General features: G+C 42.5%; 1 protein-coding gene and 1 non-coding gene across 21 annotated transcripts in view; both read left to right on the forward strand.

Annotated features, from left to right (window-relative positions):
* The window catches only part of UBAP2 (ubiquitin associated protein 2), a 132,071-nt gene that overhangs the window by 87,783 nt on the left and 17,071 nt on the right, over positions 1–27,217 (forward strand). For 10 of the 20 annotated variants that reach the window (XR_012424631.1, XR_012424630.1, XM_074017298.1 and 7 more), the window contains 6 exons: positions 3,922–3,989; positions 6,624–6,813; positions 11,498–11,711; positions 15,747–16,021; positions 16,813–16,982; positions 18,601–18,814. Coding sequence is in view for 17 of the 20 variants with exons in the window: in XM_074017298.1 (XP_073873399.1) it covers positions 3,922–3,989; positions 6,624–6,813; positions 11,498–11,711; positions 15,747–16,021; positions 16,813–16,982; positions 18,601–18,814 (1,131 nt within the window). In the remaining 3 variants the exon portion in view is untranslated. The remainder of the gene's footprint in view (positions 1–3,921; positions 3,990–6,623; positions 6,814–11,497; positions 11,712–15,746; positions 16,022–16,812; positions 16,983–18,600; positions 18,815–27,217) is intronic. The other 10 variants (XM_074017310.1, XM_074017309.1, XM_074017311.1 and 7 more) reach the window with 5 other exon arrangements.
* On the forward strand, positions 7,256–7,337 carry LOC123569285 (small nucleolar RNA SNORD121A). Its single transcript, XR_006692923.1, has one exon. It is a non-coding gene; the product is annotated as a small nucleolar RNA SNORD121A (small nucleolar RNA).

The following is a 27,217-nucleotide window of genomic DNA, read 5'->3' on the forward strand; positions in this document are numbered from 1 at the left end:
AAAATTTTAAATTTCTCTGGGGTGATACAAAGTAATGCTGATTGGTAGGGGAATAATCTAAAATGTGAATCCTAGATTCCTTCTAGATTTTAGAACAATAACTAGTCACCTCCTTTCTCCTTTTTAAAAAAATTTAATTAATCTGTTTTTTATTTTTTGAGATGGAGTCTCCCTGTTGCGCAGGCTGGAGTGCAGTGGCACGATCTTGGCTCACTGCAACCTCCACCTCTGGGTTCAAGTGATTCTCCCGCCCCAGCCTCCCGAGTAGCTGGAATTAATAGATGCGTGCCACCATGCCTGGCCAATTTTTGTATTTTTAGTAGAGACGGGATTTCACCATGTTGACCAGGCTGGTCTTGAATTCCTAACCTCAAGTGATCCGTCCGACTCGGATTCCCAAAGGTCTGGAATTACAGGCATGAGCTACTGCGCCCAGCCTTTTTTTCATTTTAGAGACTAGGTCTTGCACTGTTGCCCAGCTCACTCCGTCCCCAAACACCTGTACTCAAGGGATCCTCTTGCCTCAGCCTCCAAGTAGTTGAAATTACAGGTGCATGCCATTGTGCCTGGCCCTTCCTTTAAAAAAAAAAAAAAAAAAAAAAAAGGCCAGACACAGTGACTCACGCCTGTAATTCCAGCACTTTGGGAGGCCGCAGTGGGTGGATCACCTGAGGTCAGAAGTTCAAGACCAGCCTGGCCAACGTGGTGAAACCCTGTCTCTACTAAAAACACAAAATTAGCCGGGTGTGATGGTGGGTGCCTGTAATCCCAGTTACTTGGGAGAATGAGGCAGGAGAATCAGTTGAACCCGGGAGGCACTTGCAGTGAGCCGAGATTGCGCCATTGCACTCCAGCCTGGGCAACAGGAGTGAAACTCCATCTCAAAAAAAAAATAAAATAAAAAGGCTGGGCACGGTGACTCATGCCTGTAATCCCCGCACTTTGGGAGGCCGAGGCGGGTGGATCACCTGAGGTCAGGAGTTCGAGACCAGCCTGGCCAATATCGTGAAACTCTGTCTCCACTAAAAATACAAAATTAGCTGGGTGTGGTGGCGCATGCCTGTAATCCCAGCTACTTGGGATGCTAAGGCAGCAGAATTGCTTGAACCCAGGAGGTAGAGGTTGCGGTGAGCCGAGATCACGCCATTGCACTCCATCCTGGGCAGCAAGAGCAAAACGCCATCTCAAAAAAAAAAAAGAAGGGAACCATTCAGGGTTTTATTACCATGTTTAGATATGTCAGTGTTTATAGTAGTTCTCATTTACCTCACACTTCTTTTTCTTAAATTGATTTAATTTGTAAGTTTCTTTCAGGCAAAAATGGATTCACTGGAAATATGAAAATATGCTACCTTGGGGCAGGCACATTGGCTCATGCCTGTAATCCTAGCACTTTGGGAGGCTGAGGCAGGAGGATCGCTTGAGCCCAGGAGATCAAGATCTGCCTGGGCAACACAGGGAGGCCTTGTCTCTACAAAAAATTTTTAAAATAGCTGTGTGTGATGGCAGGTGCCTGTAGTCCCAGTTACTTGGGAGGTGGAGGTGGGAGGAATGCTTGAGCCTGGGAGGTTGAGTTTGTAGCTGCAGTGAGCCTCAGTGATCGTGTCACTGCATTCTTGCCTGGGTGACAGAGTGAGGTCTGTCTCCCAGAAAAGAAAAGAAGAAGAAAAAAAAAACCCTTCCTACACACCGTTTTGAAATAGGATGCAACTTAGGCCATTCTTGTTGACTTGTTGAAACAGTAAACAATTTAGCACTTTTATATTGTTGAAGAAAATGAACACCTACTGTCTGATTTACCTCCTGCTTACACATACTGTCTGAAGCAGGAAGTCTGGTTTTAAACAGTGTTTCTGAGACATTTAGAGTTGATAAGAATTATGGGACTCTTTTGAGTAGCATTTTTATGTTTTCCATGTTACCTCATTAGATCAGCGTTTTCCAGGCTTTCAAAGCCGAGTCCCCACATTGAAAACGTAAAAAGAACACGTATCTTTTATTAACGTCAGTTGAGGTTTCAAAAAATTTATTCTGAATGCCATAAAAGTGAGTTAAAACAACGTACATGCACGTATGTTTATTGTGGCACTATTCACAATAGCAAAGACTTGGAACCAACCCAAATGTCCATCAGTGACAGACTGGATTAAGAAAATGTGACACATGTACACCATGGAATACTATGCAGCCTTAACAAAGGATGAGTTCATGTCCTTTGTAGGGACATGGATGCAACTGGCAACCATCATTTTCAGCAAACTATCACAAGAACAGAAAACCAAACACCGCATGTTCTCACTCATAGTTTGGAATTGAACAGTGAGAACACTTGGACACAGGAAGGGGAACATCACACAGCGGGGCCTGTTGTAGGGTGGAGGGATGGGGGAGGGATAGCATTTGCAGATCTACCTAATGTAAATGACGAGTTAATGGGTGCAGCACACCAGCATGGCACATGTATACATATGTAACAAACCTGCAAGTTGTGCACATGTACCCTAGAACTTAAAGTATAATAAAAAATAAAAAAAACAATGTGCGTGTATCTCAAACTAATTATGCTGAGTGAAAGAAGCGAGAAATAAAGATTTGGATACTTTTATGATTTCATTTAAAATTCTAGAAAATGCAGCCTAATCTGTAGTGTCAGAAAGCATGTGAGTGGTTGTCTGAGGATGCAGACAAGTGGTGGGAATGAGCGATTCCACAGGGACAGGTGGAAATTGTGGGGGAGTAAAGAATATATTCACTGTCCTAATTGTGGTGATGGTTTCATGGGAGCCTACGTATGCCAGACTTATTCAGTTATTTGGTTTGAATATTTGTGGTTTATTGGATGTGTTAGAATGTGATAAAATTAATTTTTTAAAAATAATAGAAACCCTTGGTTTAATAAAAATGAAATGCAAAATTACTCATCAATTAAATACTAAAGACATCTGTCTTTGGGGGGAGAAAACATCGATTATTTCACCTTTTCAAACTTCTTAATGACTTTTGAGGCAGGATCTCACTTTGTCCCCCAGGGTGGAGTGCAGTGGTGTGATGATGGCTCACTGCATCCTCAACCTCTGGACTGAAGCGATTCTCCAGCCTCAGCCTCCCATGTAGCTGGGACAGGTGCACACCACCATGACCAGCCAATTTTTTTTTCCCCCCTGCAGATGAAGTCTTACTCCTGGCCTCAAGCAGTCCTGGCCTCGGCCACCCAGAGTGTTGGGCTTTCAGGTGTGAGCCACCATTCCTGGCCACCTTCTCAATTTTTTGGCATTTTTGGTAGCTTTGTTGATGGGTTTATTGGTATTCTCATTTTGTGTAACGACAAATAGAGAAGTGAGTCTGCGGTTGAGCCCTGGTTTGAGTGTTTCACTGTGTTGTTTACCATTAATCTCATTTTCCTGATTTGAAATCATTCTTGTAGGCTTTTCAATCTAAAATTACCTTCACTTGCAGCCGGGCGCCATGGCTTACACTTGTAATCCCAACACTTCGGGAGCCTGAGTGGGTGCATCACTTGAGGCTAGGAATTAGAAATTATCCTGGGCAACATGGCAAAACCCTGTCCCTACTAAAAATACAAACATTAGACCGGTGTGGTGGTGCATGCTGGTGCATGCCTGGAGGCCCAGCTACTCAGGAGACTGAGGTGAGAAGATTGCTTGAACCTAGGAGGCACAGATTGTAGTGAGCCGAGATCACGTCACTGCACTCCTTCCTGGGCAACAGTGCCAGACCCTGTCTCAGAAAAAAAATTTGCATTCACTTGAAAATTACTTGTCACTTGTATGTTTCATTTTCTTTAGAATAGCTGTTACATGAAGTGTAAGAGACTACTGATGGCTACAAATGATCAGGAAGTCTGTGTTTTAGGTTTAATAGTATATAGAATAAGATTAAATTTTTCAACTTTCCATACAGCTTTCTGAAACAAAGGTCTTCACTGCCTCATCTGTTCCAGCAGAGAATCACATCTCACCTGGGCAAAGGTAAATACTTTTTGCCATCTTATATTTGTTATTCAAAGCATTACTGAAATCTTTTGCCTCAGGAAAAGAATTTTTATTTTTGGGTCTCTTTCTATTTTTTCCATTTTTATCCAAGGCTAACCTTTATTTTACTACTACTTGGTGATCTGACAGAGTTTCAGTCATTTCCTAATTGATGTATCCACTGATGAATTCAAATAGTAATCATTTTTGTGATTTGTTAGCAGTTGTTGCAGACATCATGTTAAACTTTTTTTTTTTTTTTTCTTTTTTGAGACGTTAGTTTCGCTCTTCTTGCCCAGGCTGGAGTGCAATGGTGTGATCTCGGCTCATCGCAACCTCCACCTCCTGGATTCAAGTGATTCTTCTGCCTCAGCCTCCCAAGTAGCTGGAATTACAGGCATGCACTACCACACCCGGCTAATTTTGTATTTTTAGTAGGGACAAGAGTTTCTCCATGTTGGTTAGTCTCGTCTCGAACTCCCAACCTCAGGTGATCCACCCACCTCGGGCTCCCAAAGTGCTGGGATTACAGGTGTGACCACCACGTCCGGCTTTTTTTTTTTTTTTTTTTTTTTTTTTTTTTTTTTGAGATGGTCTCACTCTGTCGCCTAGGCTGGAGTGCAGTGACGTGATCTCGGCTCACTGCACCCTCCACCTTCTGGGTTCAAGTGATTCTTCTGCCTCAGCCTCCCAAGTAGCTGGGACTTACAGGTGCCTGCCACCACGCCAGGCTAATTTTTGTATTTTTAGTAGAGATGGGGTTTCACCATATTGGCCAGGCTGGTCTCGAACTCCTGACCTCGTGATCTGCCTGCCTCGGTCTCCTAAAATGCTGGGATTACAGGCGTGAGCCAGCCTGCCCGGCCTAAACTTTTTAAATGGTTGCTATTTTCACTGTTGTAGACCTGTTTTTTTTTCTTTTTTTTTGACAGAATGAACTTAATACATTGTATCCTTTGATTTCTTCATGCACCATTTATTTAGATCTTCTGGAACTAATACAGATCTCTTATTCTATTTGAGTTCTACTAGTTTTACTCTACTAGATTATAGAAAAGGAAGGAATTTATGGGGTAACAACAACATTCTTAGAATGTGCACTGAACCAAATGACTGAAGAGCATTTATTTACATTCTAGTTTTCACACTAACTCTAAACACCTTTGAAAGTGGTTTCAAAGTGTAGTGATCTGGAAAGATAAGACTGGATACATATGATACCTTAGAAATGAAGACAGTTTTGAACCTAACAGGATCAATCTCATGCTAAATGAGATGGTGATGAGATTTCATTGTAGGGAAATAAAAATGATTAACGATTATGTCTTGTAGTATATTGTTTTGAGATTGTTCAGAGTTTCTTGTTAAATGCACATACCTTCTCTATTGTATTTATGATTCAGTGAATGTACTGGGATCATTGTTATGAAATTCAACTTGGCTATAGTCTATAAGGGAGAGGAACTCAGGGCTAGGAACTTTGCCGTGTGTCAGGAATGAGTCTTGAATTGTCCCAGAATCTGCCTGTCTCATTGACATGGTGAGAATGTCAGTTAGGAGAACTGATGGGAACTGGCCTTTGAAAGGATTGACTAGCATTCATTACTGGGTTAGGTAATCTGGCGCATCTGGCAGGTCCTACTACACTAGGTAAGTTTAGAAAAGAGTTGGTACAGGAAGTTTGTAGCTTATTCTTGTCAGGTAGTCCAAATTGCAATATCTGTCTTTCTGGGGGTGTTTTGAGAGTTCTGGTTAACAATATATTTGTTACTATACTGTGCCTTTATTCCTGAATATTTTAAAGATAAAATTATATGGGCGTGTGTATGTGTATGTGTGTATGTGTGTGTATACACACACTTAAATGTATTTTGGGATAGAATGTAAAAATTTAAGATAAATGTGAAACTTGGCCAGGTAGGTTGGCTCACACCTATAATCCCAGCTCTTTGAGAGGCCAAGGCAGGCGACTCACTTGAGATCAGGAGTTTGAGACCAGCCTGGCCAACATGGTGAAACCCTGTCTCTACTAAAAATACAAAAATTAGCCGGGCATGGTGGCACACACTTGTAATCCCAGCTACTTGGGAGGCGGGGAGGCACGAGAATCGCTTGAACCCAGGAGGCAGTGGTTGCAGTGAGCCAGGGTCACACCACTGCACTTCAGCCTTGGTAACAGAGTGAGACACTGTCTCAGGAAGAAAAAAAAAAATGAAACTTACTGAATTGTCTACTGCAGGTGAGGTCTTCATTCCCTAAAAATACGGATTTATTAGGAACTCTGGTTTTAGGTAATAAATTGATAAAATATTCTAGGTAAAGTGAACCAAACTTGAGAAAATTGGTTAATTTTACTTTATTGCTCCAGGTTTTCAAAGTTTATAATGTGTTAGTCATTACTCTGAAAATTTCTCAATACACCTTTTGATTCTCTTTTCTGCGAAGCCCTGCTTCAGTCTCTGTGGCTTTGTATGCTTTTTTGTGTGGATGATGCCCTCCTTTTGCCCCCTTAAACCCCATTTTCCAAAGGTTCTCCTCATTTGATTTTTAATGTAAATTCACTAATATTGATTGACTTCTCAGATTCATTTGTTGGTAAGATTTGCTTATGACTGTTTTTTGTCTGCTTAGCATTGATCTGGTAACCTTGCTCCAGAAGCCTGTTCCTCACGGTCAAGCCTCAGAAGCCAACTCCTTTGAAACTTCCCAACAGCAGGGCTTTAGCCAAGCCCTTGTCTTCACAAATTCGCAACACAACAATCAGATGGCACCAGGGACTGGCAGCTCCACTGCTGTCAACTCGTATTCTCCTCAGAGCCTGGTAACTCACTATTATTTCAGTATGGGATTTTAAGAAATATACCCATTAGCAAATGTATTCTAGAATATGATACATGCCTTATAATTACTTTCTAAATATAAGAATATCTACAGTAAGGCCGGGCATGATGGCTCATACCTGTAATCCCAGCACTTTGGGAGGCTGAGGCATGAGGATTACTTGAACCCAGGAGTTTGAAACCAGCCTGGGCAACAAAGCAAAACTCTGTCTCTACATAAAAAGCAAACAACAAAAATTAGTTGAGTGTGGTGTTGTGTGCCTGTAGTCTCAGTTACTTGGGAGGCTGAGGTTGAAGGATCACTTGAGCCCAGGAGTTTGAGGTTGCAGTGAGCCATGATCATGCCACTGAACTCCAGACTGGGTGACAGAGCGAGACCCTATCTCTAAAACAAAACATCAGAAAATTCTACAGTAGATCTCAGTCCAGAAAACAATGATGTGGTAATTTCCAAGCACATAGCTGATGATTCCATGTGGAATTTAACTACCTGAGTTTCCTGGACAAAGATAAAAATTTTTTTATGATTTGTCGAATTCTTTCAACTGATGATCACTCTTGAGATTGAAAGCACCCCTTTCTTCTGAATAATGTTTTCTTTGGATTTTGTTTCATATTCTGTCTCTATAGTTAGTATATTCAATTTCTCACTTATTTTCCAATTTACTTAAATGCAAAAGTTTATCAGAATTGACTTACTATAAAATCATGTACAAACAGTTCTAAGTCTGCCTAGGTGCTTGTATTTTTTGCTTTTTTTTTTCCTAAGACCGTAAAATAAGCTACATTTTCTTAAAATGCCAAAAGATTAACAGAGGCCCTTATAGTTTGGATGTGTTTTTATTGAAACAGTGTCATTTAGTGCTGTATGACTCTGACTTCCAATGTGAGTTAAGCTCCCATCCAGAAAGAACTTCAGGAACTATTAGTGAAGGCTGTGAAGATAGGCTCATGGAAGTACAACCTTAGATCATAGCTTATACAAGAATGTTGCTTTAGAATGGTGAACTGAAGTTCCTACCCAACTGCAGGAAGTTCTGAGCTGGCAAGGGGAAGTTGGAAAGTTCTATGGACGCAGAACTACAGCTCTTACTAGGGATAATTATTTTAGTTTGTTGCTGTGTTTTTCCTGAAATTTATTCCTGAGAAACAATTTTCTCCCCTGAGTCAAATCATTTGTTTTACCCTGATAAAATTGAGAATTGAATATTTAAACTTTTAATTAGTATTTTCTACTCTGTGTAGCCATATCATGTGTTGGGCCTGGGGACTTGGTGTTTTTAGTATCATTGGTATATGAGGTGGTATCAGTGCTTGAAGTAGGACAGCCCAAGGTTTCTCTATTTTGAGAAGGCCTAATAAAAACCCTGATTTTTAATTGAAGCACCAGAGTCTTTTCCTCCTCTGCCTTTCCCTCTACTACTGGTATAATTATGTAATGCCCTTCCTGACTTGCTGAAATCTATGCCTGTCCACCGAATTGATAAGAAGGACTTGAGTTTTCACAGCGATCTTCAGATATGTTGCTTTATGTCGTGACCAGCATGAGAATGACCAACATGAGAAGGCAGAATAAGAATTGTTTGTGTGGTGTTGTATTAGAGCAGTGGTTCTCAACCTTACAGCACTTTAAAAATCACTGGGGGCTGGGCGCGGTGGCTCACACCTGTTATTCCAGCACTTTGGGAGGCCAAGGTGGGCGGATCACCTGAGGTCAGGAGTTCGAGACAGCCTGGCCAAAGTGGTAAAACCCCATCTCTACCAAAAATTAGCCAGGCCTGGTGGTGGGCGCCTATAATCCCAGCTACTCGGGAGGCTGAGGCAAGAGAATCACCTGAATGCGGGAGGTGGAGGTTGCAGTGAGCTGTCGTGCCATTGCACTCCAGCCTGGGCGACAAGAGAGAAACTCTATCTCAAAAAAAAAAAAAAAAAATCACTGGGGAGGCCAGGCATGGTGACTCATTGCTGTAAATCCCAGAAATTTGGGAGGCTGAGGCAGGAAGATTTTGAGATGCCAGGAATTTGAGACCAGCCCGGCAACATATCGAGACCTCATCTTGCTAAAATAAAATAAGTTGGGCGTCATGGCACATGCCCTGTAATCTTCGCTACTGTAGTCCCAGCTACTTGAGAGGCTGGCGTGGGAGGATCACTTGAGCCCAGGAGTTTGTTCTGTGGCCCTCCAGCCTGGGTTGACAGCAAGACCTTGTCTCTAAATAATAATTATTGTAAAGTAAAATCCCTGGAGAACCTAGTAAATAACAACAGCAACAGAAGTGGGGATGGTATTTCCCGAGTCTCTGAAACAAAACGTGTCTTCATCTTTGGGATTGGAATTTGGGCACTGTTTGTGTTTGTGTGTATGTGCATGTGTGCACATGTGTGTATTGTATACATTTTAAAAGTCTCTCCATTGATTTAAATGTGTAGGTGGACTTAAGAGGCCTATGCTATGTATTACCTAGGGCACGGCAGTAGTCATTGATTCAGTGATTTCGCTGTGTTGTAAAGCACACAGTGCATTTGATAAAACTAGCTGATGCATGTTAGGGATTATGTAGGATAACAGGATGAAGAGAGTCATCACCTCGGAAGCCTTCATTGAATCAGTGGACTTGAGCTGGATTTTTGCAATTTGGTAGCAACCTCAGACTGGTTTATTGGGCAACCTGAAAAAACAATCTGGAGCAGTGATAAGTAATGTTAGCACAACTGTTTCAGTATGAGCGGATTCTGTGTCACAGCTGTCTGTAACCTAATGTTTTACTCAAAGTGGAGAAGTTTGGATTTCTATACAACTGGGATATTCCTTGCCTTTGAATGTTGATAGTAGAAGTAATTGTTTCAACTTACTTGTGGGAAGGCAAAGTGCTTGTTTTTGACCTTAAATGGATATGAAATGTTATTTTTGGGCCAGGCGTGGTGGCTCACGCCTGTAATCCCAGCACTTTGGGAGGCCGAGGCGGGCAGATCACGAGGTCAGGAGATCGAGACCATCCTGGCTAACATGGTGAAAACCCGTCTCTACTAAAAATAAAAAAAAATTAAAAAAGAAAATTAACCGGGCGTGGTGGTGGGCGCCTGTAGTCCCAGCTGCTCGGGAGGCTAAGGCAGGAGAATGGAGTGAACCCAGGAGGCGGAGCTTGCAGTGAGCCAAGATCATGCCACTGCACTCCAGCCTGGGTGACAGAGCGAGACTCCATCTCAAAAAAAAAGGAAAAGAAATATTATTTTTGATGAGGAACTTACATTTCAGAATGATCTGGATATGTAAAAATGTAGTTGATCTTCCATTGTCTTTTATAGTTCATTCTCTTTGGATATCGACCTGATAGGACAAATGGAGGAAGAGTAACATTATTTTCTTTGTGCTTATTTATGGAGCATATTTGGTGGTGTTAGTCGTCTAAACAGCTTGAAATGAAAATAGTGTCCATGGTATTTGCTCAACTTCAAATACCTGTGTATTGCAGTGCCTCATTTTGGAATATTAACCCTTAAGTTCAGTTCTTTGACCTATTTGATCTTGTGTGTGTGCACGCATGCATGCGTGCACACACACGAGAGACGGAGTCTCACTTTGTCACCCAGGCTGGAGTGCAATGGCGCAATCTCGGCTCACTGCAACCCCCACCTCCTGGGTTCAAGCTGTTCTCCTGTCTCAGCCTCCCGAGTAGCTGGGATTACAGGCGTGCGCCACCATGCCTGGCTAATTTTTGTATTTTTAGTAGAGACGGGGTTTCACCATGTTGGCCAGGATGGTCTCTAACTCCTGACCTCAGGTGATCCACCCACCTCGGCTTCCTAAAGTACTGGGGTTACAGGTGTGAGCCACCGTGCCCAACCTGACCTGTATTTGATCTTGTGGGGTCATCTCACACTGATCTCTTCTTTGACTGAACATCTTGTAATCATTAAAGATGAAGACTGTGGTTCACAGATTAGGAAAATAATGTGTTTTTGTTGGTCAAGTATATCTTTGTCATGTATTTCATGGCATTCCTCTTTAGTTTTTTTAAATAATGATATTTAATTGTGAACTAGTGACATCACTTTATTTTATTTTATTTTATTTATTTATTTTTTTGACACGAAGTCTCACTCTGTTGCCCAGGCTGGAGTACAGTGGCATGATCTTCGCTCACTGCAAGCTCCGCCTCCCAGGTTCACGCCATTCTCCTGCCTCAGCCTCCCGAGTAGCTGGGACTACAAGCTCCTGCCACCACTCCTGGCTAATTTTTTTGTATTTTTAGTAGAGACAGGGTTTCACTGTGTTAGCCAGAATGGTCTTGATCTCCTGACCTCGTGATCTGCCTGACCTTGTGATCCGCCCTTCTTGGCCTCCCAAAGTGTTGGGATTACAGGCGTGAGCCACCAAGCCTGGCCAATATCACTTTTTAAAAAATTGATTTCTTCAAATTCATGGCAAATATTTCCCTTCCTTTTAACTTCTTATGTCAGAATGAGGAAGGATAGCTATATTTATTTAGTCAATTTTTATTGCATAGTAATATTTTCATGTAGTATTTTCTAAGTTATATTTTAGTAATTCATATGTTTTAGATTACAGGTTTTAACATACTTGTGAAAATACTGATGTGTTTTAAAGCCTTGGGTAGAAATTCTGTATTGCTGAGGATTTGTTCTTTTATCCCCCTTTTAAAGTCATCCGTCCTTGGCTCAGGATTTGGAGAGCTTGCACCACCAAAAATGGCAACCATCACCAACTCCCAGATTTTGGACCCATTGAAAGCTCCGAGTTTGGGCCAGTTTACCACCACCCCAAGTACACAGCAGAATAGTACAAGTCACCCTACAACTACTACTTCTTGGGACCTCAAGCCCCCAACATCCCAGTCCTCAGTCCTCAGTCATTTTGGTAGGTATACATTGTTTGTGAGTTTGCCCCCACTGAGGACGTTTCAAACTTTGGCGCAGAGTATTGACTTGTGAACACTAATGTGGAATTTGTCCAGAGATGTTTCTTTTTAGTAGAACTCTTGCAGTTTCTCAGTTAAATCAGTCTTCCTTTGTTGTACAATACCTGCATTTATTTGTTTTTATTGTTCTTGATAGTTTCATTGTTAGTAGTAGTGGTGGTGGTAGTACATACCTTGAAGAGTATGGTAAAAGCATACAAATATGACCATCTAACACTTTGTGTAAATGCACAGACAGAATTTTCTGAGCTGTATTAGAATAGGATGGTGATAGAATGTGGAAAACTTATTTTAAGACTTTTTTTTTTTTTTTTTTTGAGATGGGTCTTCCTGTGCTGCCCAGGCTAATCTCCAGCCACCTCCTGGCCTCAGGCAGTCTTTTCATCTCAGCCTCCTGAGTAGCTGGGATTACAGATGTGCACCACTGTATCCAGCCTAGACAATATTTTACTCTATTATTTTATTTTAGTATTATTTTTTTGAGTCAGGATCTTGCTCTGTTGCACAGGCTGGAGTACAGTGGTGCAGTAGCGCGTCACTGCCATCTTGACCTCCCAGGCTCAGTTGATCCTCCCACTTCAGCCTCTCTAGTAGCTGGGACTACAGGCACATGCCACCACTCCTGGCTGGTTTTTTTGTATTTTTTTATGTGACAGGATTTTTCCATGTTCCCCAGGCTGGTCTGGAACTCCTGCACTCAGGCGATCCGCCCACCTCGGCCTCCAAAAGTGCTGAGATTGCAGGTGTGAACCACCACGCCCAGCCTGGACAGTATTTTAACTCACACTCTCATGCTTTCTCATTCTAACATTTCGAAGTATCAGCTATGATTTCATCAAGCTTTACAATCTGTGGTTTGTATTGTAGAGGCCCCATGTATAGACTGGATGTTTTCTAAACTAAACTCCCACAGAAATTGTGACATTAAGCCACTATTGCCCACCAGCACTCACATGCCACACTGTATTAAGGAGTAGCAGGGGATTTCATTAATTATGGAACTGGCCATGTGGGCTGGTTTATGGTTAGGGCATATAGCAAGACAGGGAAGCATATTTCTCTGTTCTGTGAAATGACTTACTATGTTGGAAGTACCTGAGACCACTCCTGAGTTTGAAGTGATGTCTACCAAGGGAAATCATTAGAGACTCAGTGCCCAAAGTTTTTGTTTGGACAAGAAACGTAGGTACCCTATGCCTATGTTTTTTGTTATAACAAGTAGCAAAATTACAGTTTCCTAGAAGGAAAGCAGATGTTGAGCATAAACCACATCGTTTATACAGACATTCTTAGCACAGTGAGCCACTCTAATAGGTTGGTGTGTTGGCACCCTTTGCCAAGTACATACCAGCAGTTCAAATTCTCAGACACTAGCCAGGGTCCCGTCATCAAGCAGGCCTTTTTGAGAGCAATTGTAGGTCCCTATATTAACTTTTTCTGCACACATAACTAGTGAGTGATAGGACTTTTTTAGATAGAACCGTGGTATTCCCATATTCTTTATAAAGCCTATGGAGTTGGTGCATGCCTATAATACCAAGTTCAAAAATGGGTGCATCTAAACCAGATCTGTCATTTGTTTTTTTAAATTAAATTCTATTCACACTCAGCCAACTGGGCATGGTGGCTCATGTAATCCCAGCACTTGGGGATGCAGAAGAAGGAGGATTGCTTGAGTCCAGGAGTTTGAGACCAGCCTGGGCAATGTGATGAGACGCAAAGGCTAAATATTAGGTTGTTGTACTCTGGCCCCATAGAGAAAAAGATGGCCAACCTGTGTCCCATATGGTAGAACTGGCTTTTCAAATCAGTAGTGAAAAAACAGTTTATTAAAACTGGATATCTAATTGAAATATGAAGTTGGCTCTCTATACCAAAATGCCAATAGGTCACAATAGTTAAACATAAGTAGTGAATCTAGAACTGTAATAGAGAAAACACAGAATAATTTTTTTGTTGTTCTGTGTGAGGGAGACCTTTCTAGGTATGGCAGAAAACACCAAATTAGAAGGCAGACAATGAAGAAAATACTCAATTTGTATAATAGACAAAAAGAGTGAATTTCCTTAATATATAAAGAGTAACTAAAAGCAGAACAACAAACAGGTTAAAAAACTGGCTAAAGAGGTAAGAACACAGTCTATAAGTAAAGAACACTTAAGTATATGAAATGATACTAAGCACATTTATATCACTTTAGTTTGTATTTTTTAACGCCATTTTCCACCAATTGAATCAGGAAATTCAAAAGTGTTTGGTATTAGAGTGTGTTAAAAAGGATGTGTCCTATCTGTGGACAGTAATTTTATAATATTTGTCAAAATTCAAAATATACCCTGTGAAGGAGCAACTTTATCCTAGCAGTTGATCCTACAGGTATACTTGTACTTAAAACATCTTACATACAAATATATTCATTAGTGCATTGCTTTTAATAGCAAAAGATTTGACCTAAAAGTCCATTAATACAGTACTGGTTTTATGAAATGATACCTATGTATACTAGATTTCTGTATAGTCATCAAAATGAGTATGAAGTAGCTCTTTGCACATTAATGTGAAACACTCAATGGAAATTAAATGATTTGTGAGACAGTAAGATATATAGTGTGTGTATATATATGTCTGTCTGTCTCTCTGTATATAGTGATATAGTATCTCTGAAAGAGACATTCAGGAAAACCGGGTATAGTGTTTGCCTTTGTGGAGCAAGTATGGGAGGGTAGTGTGGAAGAGAAACTTAATATTCGTCATACATATTCTTGTATCTTTCGGATTTTTTTGTTTGTTTTTTGAGACAGAATCTCGCTTTTTCGCCCAGGCTGGAGTGCAGTGGCGCGATCTCAGCTCACTGCAAGCTCTGCCTGCCAGGTTCACGCCATTCTCCTGCCTCAGCCTCCCGAGTAGCTGGGACTACAGGTGCCCGCCACCATGCCTGGCTAATTTTTTTGTATTTTTAGTAGAGACGGATTTCACCATGTTAGCCAGGATGATCTTGATCTCCTGACCTCATGATCCGCCTGCCTTGGCCTCCCAAAGTGTTGGGATTACAGGCGTGAGCCACCGCTCCTGGCCATCTTTTGGATTTTGTGACATTGTGTATATATATACATCAATTAGTGCAAAAACTTAATAATTTTTTTTTTTTTTTAAATTTTCGAATGAGACAGGGTCTTGTTTTGTCACCCAGACTGGAATTCAGTGGTACAATCATAGCTCACTGCAGCTTTGTACCCCTGGGCTAAAGCAATCCTTCCACCTCAGCCTCCCAAAGTGCTGGCATTATAGGTATGAGCGACTGTGCCTGGCTCAAATTTTTTTTTTTTTTTCTTTTTTTTTTTGAGACTGAGTCTTGCTCTGTCGCCCAGGCTGGAGTGCAGTGGCCAGATCTCGGCTCACTGCAAGCTCCGTCTCCCGGGTTTACGCCATTCTCCTGCCTCAGCCTCCCGAGTAACCGGGACCACAGGCACCCACCACCTCGCCCAGCTAGTTTTTTTGTATTTTTTAGTAGAGACGGGGTTTCACCGTGTTAGCCAGGATGGTCTTGATCTCCTGACCTCGTGATCCGCCCCTCTCGGCCTCCCAAAGTGCTGGGATTATAGGCTTGAGCCACCGCGCCTGGCCTCAAATTTTTAACAGTTATGTAGAAAATCCATAAAATAATAAAAGTATGATTCTCCGTTAGCTAATGGTCAGGTGTGTATAGCACCACAATATTGTTCTCACGAGTTCATCACCCCCTATGTTTAAACATAAACCAGATCTCTCTGGATAGGAAACAAGGTGCGTGCCCATTTGGGAACTTTTCCCGTTTATCATAAATGAGGTGTTACACGTAGTGTGTGTGTAAAACCTAAGAAATTCAGCTGGAAATGATTTGGAGAAATTGGTGGTAATGGAACACTTCATGATAAGTAACAGTTGAGGGAGTTTGAAGCCATTGTGCCTCATTAATTGCTGCTTACTTTTTTTAGACTTCAAATCTCAACCTGAGCCATCCCCAGTTCTTAGCCAGTTGAGCCAGCGACAACAGCACCAGAGCCAGGCAGTCACTGTTCCTCCTCCTGGTTTGGAGTCCTTTCCTTCCCAGGCAAAACTTCGAGAATCAACACCTGGAGACAGTCCCTCCACTGTGAACAAGCTTTTGCAGCTTCCCAGCATGACCATTGAAAATATCTCTGTGTCTGCCCACCAGCCTCAGCCCAAACACATCAAACTTGCTAAGCGGCGGATACCCCCAGCTTCTAAGGTGAGCATTTCATCATGAAGGTGAAATTATTTTTACATTCAGGCCTAAAGGTGGAATTGTTTTTACATTCAGCTCAAGTAGTGGGATACTAAGTTTTGGGAACTGGGATACAGTGTTTTTCAAGCACATAGCTTATTGATTGCATAATAAGGCTATGGCCATTTCTGAGTGACCAGACTAGCATTAGAGGGAGTGGGTTTGTGCTGAGAGCCACAGATCCTTATTTCAAGTATAGATTTGAAGATATGGCTCAGAGAACTGTTGTTCTTGAGGGTTTTGCCATATCCCATAGTTGGAGGATGCATGGTTCCTTGACCAGGTGATACTTTCATCATTGGTGAGTCCCCAAAAATAGAGTAGTCAGCTCAGTGTTCACTCCCCACCACCATCACAACTCCCCCCCATTGCTCTTAGATGCAGGTGGTGATATTAATGCCAACCATTCCTGTTTAACTTTTAATTTCTCCTTTTTTTTAAATGAGACAGGATCTCACTGTGTTGTCCAGGCTGGTCTTGAACTCCTGGGTGCAAATGATCCTCCTACCTTGGCCTCCCAAAGTCCTGGGATTACAGGCGTGAGCCACCATGCCCAGCCACCTTTTAGTTTTTCTTAGCTTATTTCTTTTCTTTCTCTTTTTAGAAAAGTCTTATTCCTTTTTTCTCCTTGTTTCTAACTCCTCCTTCCTGCCAGTATTGCCTGGGAACCTAAATGCTTGTTTGGCTCTGTTACAGGCCTTTGTGACCTGGAATCTGTGACCTCTGCTCCTGACATGACAGCTTTGCTTTTTCAGATCCCAGCTTCTGCAGTGGAAATGCCTGGTTCAGCAGATGTCACGGGATTAAATGTGCAGTTTGGGGCTCTGGAATTTGGGTCAGAACCTTCTCTCTCTGAATTTGGATCAGCTCCAAGCAGTGAAAATAGTAATCAGATTCCCATCAACTTGTATTCGAAGTCTTTAAGGTACTGAATTTAGTCCTTCGTTATGAAGCAAAATAGACCCTAAGAGATCACCTGGTGGAAAGAATACATCCTGTGGTAATAGATTGTGCAGCTGTCCTCAGTGTTTATCCAGACCTTCCATCATCTCCATGAGAAACCCCATACCTGTAGCAGACAGTCTCAATTTCTTCATTGCCCTGCCCCTTAGCAACCAATAATCTGTCTCTGGATTTGCCTACCTGGACATTTCATATAACTGGAATCTTGGAATATGTGGCCTTTTATGTCTGGTCTTTCACTTAGTATAAGTTTTCAAGGTACACCCATGTTTAATGTATCATTTTTATTGCCAAATATTTCATTGTGTTGATACACCACATTTTATTCATTGATTAGTTGGTAGACATTTGGGTTGTTTGCTCTTTTTGACTATAGTGAATCGTGCTACTGTGGACATTTGGTTTCAAGTTTTGCATGCTTTCTGTTCTTCGGGATGTATGTCCCAGGAGTAGAATTGCTGGGTCATATGGTAACTTAACCATTTGGGAAACTCCCATACTGTTTCCACTGTGGCTGTAGCATTTTACATTCCTACCAGTAGTCTGTGAGGGATCTAATTTCTTCACATCTTTGCAGCAGTAATTTTCTTCAGTGGAATATTTTATAAATACAAAATCTCAGATTTTAGTTTTTTTGTGGGGTTTTTTTTTTTTTTTTTTTTTTTTTTGAGATAGAGTCTTGCTCTGTTGTCCAGGCTGGAGTGAAGTGGCATGCTTGACTCGCTGCAACCTCTGCCTCCCAGGCTCAAGTGATCCTCCTGCCTCAGACTCCTATGTATCTTGGATTACAGGTGTGCACCACCACGCCCAGCTAATTTTTTAATACGTTTTATAGACACGGGGTTTCGTCGTGTTGCCCAGACCAGCCTCAAACTCTGGAGCTCAATGAATCTGCCTGCCTCAGCCTTCCAAAGTGCTGGGATTACAGACATGAGCCACCGTGCCTGGCTGACTTTGTTGTTGTTGTTGTTTTAGTTTTTCCGCATTCCAGAGGCAAAACCTGATACTTGTTTAAGTTCCCTTTTTAAAGATGGTCTCAAACACCTTAAAGAATCTTCCTTAAAGATTCCTTAAAGAATTCCTTAAGATTCCTTAAAGAATCTTCTTAAGTATTCTTTTTTTTTTTTTTTTTTTGAGACGGAGTCGCAGTCTGTCGCCAGGCTGGAGTGCAGTGGCGCGATCTTGGTTCACTGCAACCTCTGCCTCCCAGGTTCAAGTGATTCTTCTGCCTCAGCCTCCAGAGTGGCTGGGATTACAGGCGCCCGCCACCATGCTCTGCTAATTTTTGTATTTTTAGGAGAGATGGGGTTTCAGAATGTTGGCAAGAATGGTCTCAATCTCCTGACCTCAGGATCTGCCCACCTTGGCCTCCCAAAGTGCTGGGATTCCAGGCGTGAGCCACTGTGCCCAGCCTAAGTATTCTTAAAGATGTCCCCCTATCTCTCAGTAAATTAGGTGAGTCTCATTTGGGACAATAAATTGATGAAGTAGTTGCATCTCTTGAAGCTGTTTATTTTTATTTTTTTCATGAAGCTATTTAAAGTAACAAAATTATGTTGAATATCTTTGACTCTTTTCAGTGAGCCTTTGAATACATCTTTACCAATGACCAGTGCAGTACAGAACTCCACATATACAACTTCTGTCATTACCTCCTGCAGTCTGACCAGCTCATCACTGAGTTCTGCTAGTCCAGTAGCAACTTCTTCCTCTTATGACCAGAGTTCTGTGCATAACAGGATCCCATACCAAAGCCCTGTGAGTTCATCAGAGTCAGCTCCAGGAACCATCATGGTAAGTGGTATTTTAGTTTTTTTCTCATAAGATGTCTGTCTTATTTGGAAATTAATGTTTGGTTAAATTAATGCTTCTTGGATATGATTTTATTTTACAAATTGACCTTTTGGGTAGAATCCTTATAGTTCATTGAGTTTGTTTACAGTGGGCATCTCTAGCACCCATGCTCTTGAGTGTGTGGATAGATCCACAAGTTCATACACTTTGTGGAGAAAACCAAGCATCCACGTAGTGTGAGCACTTCGGCTGTAGTACTGGGTACTTCTACATTGTCTGAAATATCTCTGAATATTTCTTGTACTGCTTTCTCTCTGATTGCCCCATTTGCTTTGAATGTATTTGCTTCTTCATCACTGTTAGGTATTTTTGTGTTAAAATTGTGTATTCCCTACCTAGCTTGTTAATAATACTGGACTGTAGATAAAGGAACCAGATCTATTTTTGATAGTTTTAAAGTGTTACCCTTCTAGATTCTTGCTAGCTGCATATCTGGTGGTCATTGCCAATTGTATTGCTTTCTGTTAAGTTGAGATGTACCAATATCTCCTGAGAATCTTAGAAGGAAACTTAAAAAAAAACAAGTAAGTATACACATTTCTGCTAGGCCAAATCAGCTGTTTTTACTATTTTCATGTCACACTAGTAATACCTGAACATCATTCTCTTCCAGAAAATTAAAATAATATGGATAACACTACAGGAATACCTTGCAGATACTGCAGGTTGTTTCAGACCACTGCAATAAAGAAAGTTGTGCTAATTTTTGGTTTCCTAGTGCATATAAAAGTTACAATGTGGATATCTTAATTAAAGATACTTTAAAAAAAATAAAAATAAAAATAAAGATACTTTATTGTTAAGAAATGCTAAAAATTAATATGTGAGCATGCAATGTGAGCAATTCTGTGGGTTGTTTGTTTTTTGGGGGAGTACATGGTCTTGCTTTGTCACCCAGGTTAGAGTCCAGTGGCGCAATCACAGCACACCGCAGCCTTGACCTCCCGGGCTCAGTCAATCTTCCCACCCTAGTCTCCCAAAGAGCCTAAACTACAGACATGCATTGCCATGTCTGCCTGCCTTTTGTATTTTGTTTAGAGACAGGATATTGCCAGGTTTTGAACTCCCAGGTTCACGCAATCCTCCTATCTTGGCCTTCTTCCAAAGTGCTGGGATTATAGGGTGAGCCACCACAGTGGGCTCTTTGTTCCTTTTATCACTTGACATTATTTTGTAAATATGACATGATAGCTTAGGATTTCAGCTCAACAACTCTATATATCCCAGGTTTCTGAGTAAATTTTTTAAGCCAACAATTTTTATTAACAGTACTGGGACTTGATAATCCTATGAGTAAATCCAAACCCTTGCCCCACAAGAACCCCTCCTACCATATATACACCCTCACACACACATTTGCAGCATCTTACTTGGTGTAGGCAGCTGAGAAAAAGTATAGATATACTTCCAGTTTAGGAAGAAGCCTTTCTAGAGCCAAAGAAACAACTACACTGTGGTTGTTCCTATATTAAATCTGCCTGCATGCATCCGATGTCTTAACTGCATTTGAATGAAGGAATCTTGTTGTCATCGCCTTCTTCCTCCTCCTCCTTTTCTTCTTCTTTTTCTTCTTTCTTCTTCTTTCCCCTCTCTCTCTCCCTTTCCTCCCTCTCCCTCCTTTCCCTCCCCACTCCTTCCCTTGCTCCTCCCCCTCCTCCCTCCTACCTTCTTTCTTCTCCTCCCCTCCCTCCCTGCCTTCCTTCCTTCCTTTCCTCTTTCATCCTTCTCCTCCTCCTCCTCCCTCCCTCTCCTTCTCTTCTTCATTTTGATACAGAGTCTGGCTCTGTCACCCACTGAAGTGCAGTGGTGCGATCACAACTCCCTGCAACCTCAGCCTCCCGAGTAGTGGGGACTGCAGACACATACCACCATAGCCGGCTAATTGTTTTGTAGAGACGGGGTTTCACCATGTTACCCAGGCTAATCTCAAGGAATCTTGTCTTAAAAGCACCCAAATGGCTGAGAGCATTAAAAACACATAGGAATCTGGGTGCAGTGGTTCACTCCTGTAATCTCAGCACTTTTGGAGGCCGAGGTGGGCAGATCACCCGAGGTCAGGAGTTCGAGACCAGCCTGGGAAACATGGTGAAACACAGTCTCTACTAAAATACAAAAATTAGCCAGATGTGGTAGTGCGTGCCTGTAGTCCCAGCTACTACTCGGGAGGCTGAAGTGGGAGAATCGCTTGAACCCAGGAGGTGGAGGAGGTTGCAGTGAGTGGAGATCATGCCGTTGCACTCCAGCCTGGGCGACAGAGCAAGACTCCATCTCAAAAAAAAAAAAAAAAAGGCATAGGAAATCAGATAATGTTTTTAAGCTATGTTTTCTGAGGTTATGCCACTCTAATAAGACATAAAATCACAAACAGGCATAGAATCTTGGAACATATTAGCTGACCAAAATGGAACTTTCCATGTTTTGTTTTTTTCATCATTCCCTTCAACTAAACATTCAGAAAAGTATTTGTGTGCCTTGGCTGTCTTGATGGATCATCCTCCTTTCCTTCTTCTTTTCCCCTTCCACAGCCCAGAATATCCACAGATTAAAATTACCTTCTCAGAGATGTTTTGACAGAAATAAGTTAGAGTCTATATCCTGACAGATGGGCACTAAAACAAGAAAAACCATCTGAACTATGGAAATTTCAATGACAAGCTTGTTTGTTTGCTTTTTTTTTTTTTTTGAGATGGAGTATTGCTTTGTTGCCCAGGCTGGAGTGCAATGGAGTGATTTTGGCTCACTACAACCTCTGCCTCCTGAGTTCAAGTGATTCTCCTGCCTCAGCCTCCCGAGTAGCTGGGATTACAGGCACCCATCACCATGCTGGCTAATTTTTGTATTTTTAGTAGAGACAGGGTTTCACCATGTTGCCCAGGCTGGTCTCGAACTTCTGACCTCAGGTGATCTGCCCACCTTGGCCTCCCAAAGTGCTGGGATTTCAGGCATGAGCCACCGTGCCTGGCCAATGACAAGCTGTTTTTGTTTCAGCGTAAGTTTTTGAGAAGCTCATCGTGTAACATTTCTTACATAATCTAAACAACCATATTGGGCTGAGCACGGTGGCTTATATGCCTGGAATCCCAGCACTTTGGGAGGTGGAGGCAGGTGGATTGCTTGAGGTCAGGAGTTCGAGACCAGCCTAAGCAACATGACAAAAAACTCTGTCTCTACAAAAAATACAAAAAGTGGCTGGGCGTAGTGGTGCGTGCCTGTGGTCCCAGCAGTTTGGGAGACTGAGGCAGGTGGATCACTTGAGCCCAGTATTTCACAACCAGACTGGGCAACATGATGAGACCCTGCCACTACAAATAATAATAATAAGTAGTCAGGTGTGATGGTACACACCTGTAGTCCCACTACTTGGGAGGCTGAGGTGGGAGGAAGGCTTGAACCAGGAAGCGGAGGTTGCAGTGAGCCAAGATCACGCCACTGCACACCAGGATGGGTGACAGAGCCAGACATTGTCTCAAAACAAAAACAAAAAACAAAATAAACCCCCCAAAACAACTACATACCTGACAATGTAGTGTGTGTGTGTGTGTGTGTGTGTATACACACAAATATATATATATATGTATATATATATTTTTTTGAGACAGAGTCTCACTCTGTCGCCCAGGCTGGAGTGCAGTGGCCAGATCTCAGCTCACTGCAAGCTCCGCCTCCCAGGTTTACGCCATTCTCCTGCCTCAGCCTCCCGAGTAGCTGGGACTACAGGCACCCGCCACCTCTCCTGGCTAGTTGTTTTTTTTTTTTTTTTTTGTATTTTTTAGTAGAGACGGGGTTTCACCGTGTTAGCCAGGATGGTCTTGATCTCCTGACCTCGTGATCCGCCCATCTCGGCCTCTCAAAGTGCTGGGATTACAGGCGTGAGCTACTGCGCCCGGCCTTTTTTTTTTTTTTTGAGAGGGAGGTTTGCTGTTGTTGCCCAGACTGGAGTGCAATGGTCCCAGCTCACTGCAACCTCCGTCTCCTGGGTTCACGTGATTCTCCTGCCTCAGCCTCCTGAGTAGCTGGGATTATAGCCACCCACCACCACACCTGGCTAATTTGTGTACATGTGTGTGCCTGTGTGTGTGTGTATTTTTTTAGTAGAGACAGGGTGTCACCATGTTTGCCAGGCCGGTCTTGAACTCCTGACCTCAGGTGATCCACCCACCACAGCTGCCCAGTGTGCCGGGATTACAGGCATAAGCCACTGTGCCCCAGTTAATTTTTTTTTTTTTTTTTGAGAGACAGTGTCTTGCTCTGTTGCCCAGTGCAATGGTGCGATCTTGGTTCACTGCTACCTCTTCCTCCCAGGTTCAAATGATCCTCTTTCCTCAGCCTCCCGAGTAGCTAGGACTACAGGTATGTGTCACCCCACCTAGCTAAGTTTTGTATTTTTAGTATAGGTGGGGTTTCACGATGTTGGCTAGGCTGGTCTCGATCTCCTGACCTCAAGTAATACGCCCACCTTGGCCTCCCAAAGTGCTGGAACTACAGGTGTGAGCCACTGCATCCGCCCTCAACTTGATACTATATATTCTCAACTGCATGCCAGATAATTTTACTTATTTACACCCCAGACACAGTTAAATTGAACCTTTGTTAGACTTTTCCCTCTGTATATTGCTACTTGTTGATTCTCCACAGTAGTTTTAGACATTAGTTCTTGATGTGCTACCATGCAATGTAATTTTCACTTTTTTAATTTTTTTTAAATCAGCACCAGCCTCACTTTATTTTTTAGTAAGAGTTTGTGTTGGATTGTTCTCCTTCCTACTTTAAATATTTAATAGCATTCACCAGTATAGCTGTCTAGGCCAAAAGTTTTCTTTGCAAGGAGTTTTGTAATTGTAAATTCAATTCCTTCAATTGGTCGAGGGCTATTCAGACTTTTTTTTTTTTTTTGCTTTGAGCTGGAGTTTAGCTACAGTGCCCAGGGTGGTGGTGAACTCCTGGGCTCAAGCAATTCTCCTGTCTCAGCATTCTGAGTAGCTGGGATTACAGGTGTGAACTACTGTGCTTCAGTTTCTTTTGTTATTTGTGTATGTCAAGGAATTTGTCCATTTCATCTAAGTTGTTAATTTACTGGTATAAAACTTCAATGTGTTTCTTTCCTGTCCTTTTAATGTCTCTGAGATCTGTAGCAGTATTGTTTCCTTTATTTATTTGTTTGTTTTGTTTTGTTTTTTGAGATGGAGTGTCACTCTGTCGCCCATGCTGGAGTGCAGTGGTGCAATCTCAGCTCACTGCAACTACTCAGCCTCCCGAGTAGCTGGATTACAGGCACGTGCCACTATACTTGACTAATTTTTTGTATTTTTAGTACAGATGGGATTTCACCATGTTGGTCGGGCTGGTCTCAAACTCCTGACCTCAAGTGATCCACTCGCCTTGGCCTCTCAAAGTGCTGGAATTACAGGCGTGAGCTACTGCGCCTGGCCTGTTTATTTTTAAAAGGAGACCATGGGTATTGCTGTGTTGCTCAGGCTGGCCTTGGACTCCTGGCCTCGGACTCCTGGCCTCAAGCTATACTTCTTCCTCAGCCTCTGGAGTAGCTTGACTACAGGTGTGTGCGGCTGGTACTTTAGGCATGTACCACTGCATCTGGCTTCCTTTTCTAATTCTTCATATTGGTAAATCAGCTGATGATTATCAGCCAATGGAAAGGGGTATAGAGTATCATAGGTGAGCTCATTTGGATTCCTCAGGGAATATTCTTCGTCTCTTTCCTATAGGGCATATCACTGTCTTGTCAGTGTCCTTAGCACCTAATAGGAAGAGAAGGCTGGTATCATTATTCATTTTGTCTACACTGACTTGATCTATCTTCATTTTCTGTAGTACCCTGGCCGTTTGTTACCCCGTTGATGATGTGTAGATCTCACGGGAGGAGGAAGTCATACTGCTCTGCAGAGGTGTCAGGGAATCTGCATCTGTGCATATTTTAAACCAATCCTCTTACATTTTGCTTCATCTTCACTCCTGCTTGCAAAGTTCCTGGTGTCGATCCAATACTGAGGTGTATGGTGTGGTTCTTTGAAGACACAGATTGAATTGTTCTCTGGTTTTCTCTTATTGGCTTAGGATTTGGCTTTTCCAGATCAGCTGAGGCAGTTACCATCTTCTGTGAGCTTCTACATACAGACAATTTTGTTGCTACCCTTTTTTCACCTGCTATTTGTCTTTCTGGGTTTACTCATTTTTAAAAAGCTATGTATTCTTGATCTTTTCTTTTCTTTTTTTTTTTTTTTTTTTTGAGACAGAGTATTGCTCCTTGCCCAGGCTGGAGTGCAATGGCGCAGTCTCAGCTCACTGTAACCTCTGCCTCCTAGGTTCGAGCAATTCTCCTGGCTCAGACTCCTGAGTAGTTGGGATTACAGGCATGCGTCACCACCCCTGGCTAATTTGGTATTTTTAGTAGAGACGGGGTTTCTCCATGTTGGTCAAGTGGGTGTCAAACTCCTGACTTAAGGCTATCTTCCCGCTTTGGCCTCCCAAAGTGCTGGGATTACAGGCGTGAGCCACCATGCCCGGCCTCATCTGCCATTTTTAACACAATGTTTATTTCTGTACTTTCCATTGTGGCAACCACTGGCTGCATATGGCTATATAAACGTAATTAAAGTAGGCAAAAATTCAGTTCCTCTAACACTGGCCACATTTTAAGTGCTTATTAGCCAGATTTGGTTAGTGGCTATGGTGTAGGACTATGCAGACATAGAATATTTCTGTTAATTCAGAAAATACTTTTAAAAAAAGTACTGATCTGTACTGTTAATAAAGCATAAATAAGGCCGGGCATGGTAGCTCATGCCTGTAATCCCAGCACTTTGGGAGGCCAAGACAGGCAGATCACCTGAGGTCAGGATTTCGAGACCAGCCTGGCCAACATGGTGAAAACCCATCTCTACTAAATGTACACAAAAATGAGGCAGGCGTGGTGGCAGGTGCCTGTAATCCCAGCTACTTGGAAGTCTGAGGCAGGATAATTGCTTGAACCCGAGAGGCGGAGGTTGCAGTGAGCCAAGATTGTGCCACGGCACTGCAGTCTGGGCGACAGAGCAAGACTCGGTCTCAAAAAAAACAAAACAAAAAACAGAAATCAGACCATATGGTGTCCACATATCAATCCCTGTCATCTCCAGGACATCTCAATTCCTGTTTTAATGTCACCTCTCACTCTCCTTGCCCACATCACTGCTCATTTCATTCCTTGCTGAGCTGATTGATTCTGTTTTCTCCTGCAGATTTTGATTTCTTGACCCTTTGATACTTCCTTGCTTTTGCTTTCTTTTTTCTTTTTAAAGACAGGGCATTGCTTTGTCACCGAGGCTGGAGTGCAGTGGCACTATCAGAGCTCACTGCAGCCTCGATCTGTTAGGCTCAGATGATCCTCCTGCCTCAGCCTCCTGAGTAGCTGAAAGTACAGGTGCATGCCACTATGCCCAACTAATTTTTTAATTTTTTGTAGAGGCGGGGTCTCATCATTTTGCGCAGGCTGGTCTTCAACTCCTGGGCTTAAGCGATAAACCCACTTGGGCCTCTCAGAGTGTTGGGATTACAGGCGTGAACCACCACGCCTGGCCTCTTGTCATTCTTTTACCTAGAATTTCCCCCATCCCAAATAATGTGGCCCTCTGTTGTATCAGTTTGTCTATCTTTTGTGTTTTAAAAATGATTTTCGGCCGGGCGCTGTGGCTCACGCCTGTAATCCCAGCACTTTGGGAGGCCGAGGTGGGCGGATCACGAGGTCAGGAGATTGAGACCATCCTGGCTAACACAGTGAAACCCCGTCTCTACTAAAAATACAAAAAAATTAGCCGAGCTGAGGCAGGAGAATGATGTGAACCCAGGAGGCGAAGCTTGCAGTGAGCCGAGATTGCGCCACTGCACTCCAGAATGGGCGACAGAGCAAGACTTTGTCTCAAAAAAAAAAAAAAAAAGATTTTCAGGCCGGGCGCTGTGGCTCACACCTGTAATCCCAGCACTTTAGGAGGCCGAGGTGGGCAGATCACAAGGTTGGGAGATCGAGACCATCCTGGCCAAGATGGTGAAACCCCGCCTCTACTAAAACTACAAAAATTAACTGGGCATGGTGGTACGTGCCTATAATCCCAGCTACTCTGGAGGCTGAGGCAGAAGAATCTCATGAACCAGGGAGTCAGAGGTTGCAGTCAGCTGAGATTGTGCCACTGCACTCCAGCCTGGTGACGGAGTGAGACTGTCTCAAAAAAAAAAAAAAAATTTTTTTTTTTCAAGCTGAAGTGAAATCTTCCTCAGGTCTGCTCTTTCCTATTCCCCTTTTCTGTGCTTTTTTTATCTGGTGTATTTTAAAGATGACTCCTTTACACGTCA

This window comes from Macaca fascicularis, chromosome 15, assembly GCF_037993035.2.
Source record: "Macaca fascicularis isolate 582-1 chromosome 15, T2T-MFA8v1.1".
Lineage (NCBI taxonomy): Eukaryota > Metazoa > Chordata > Mammalia > Primates > Cercopithecidae > Macaca > Macaca fascicularis.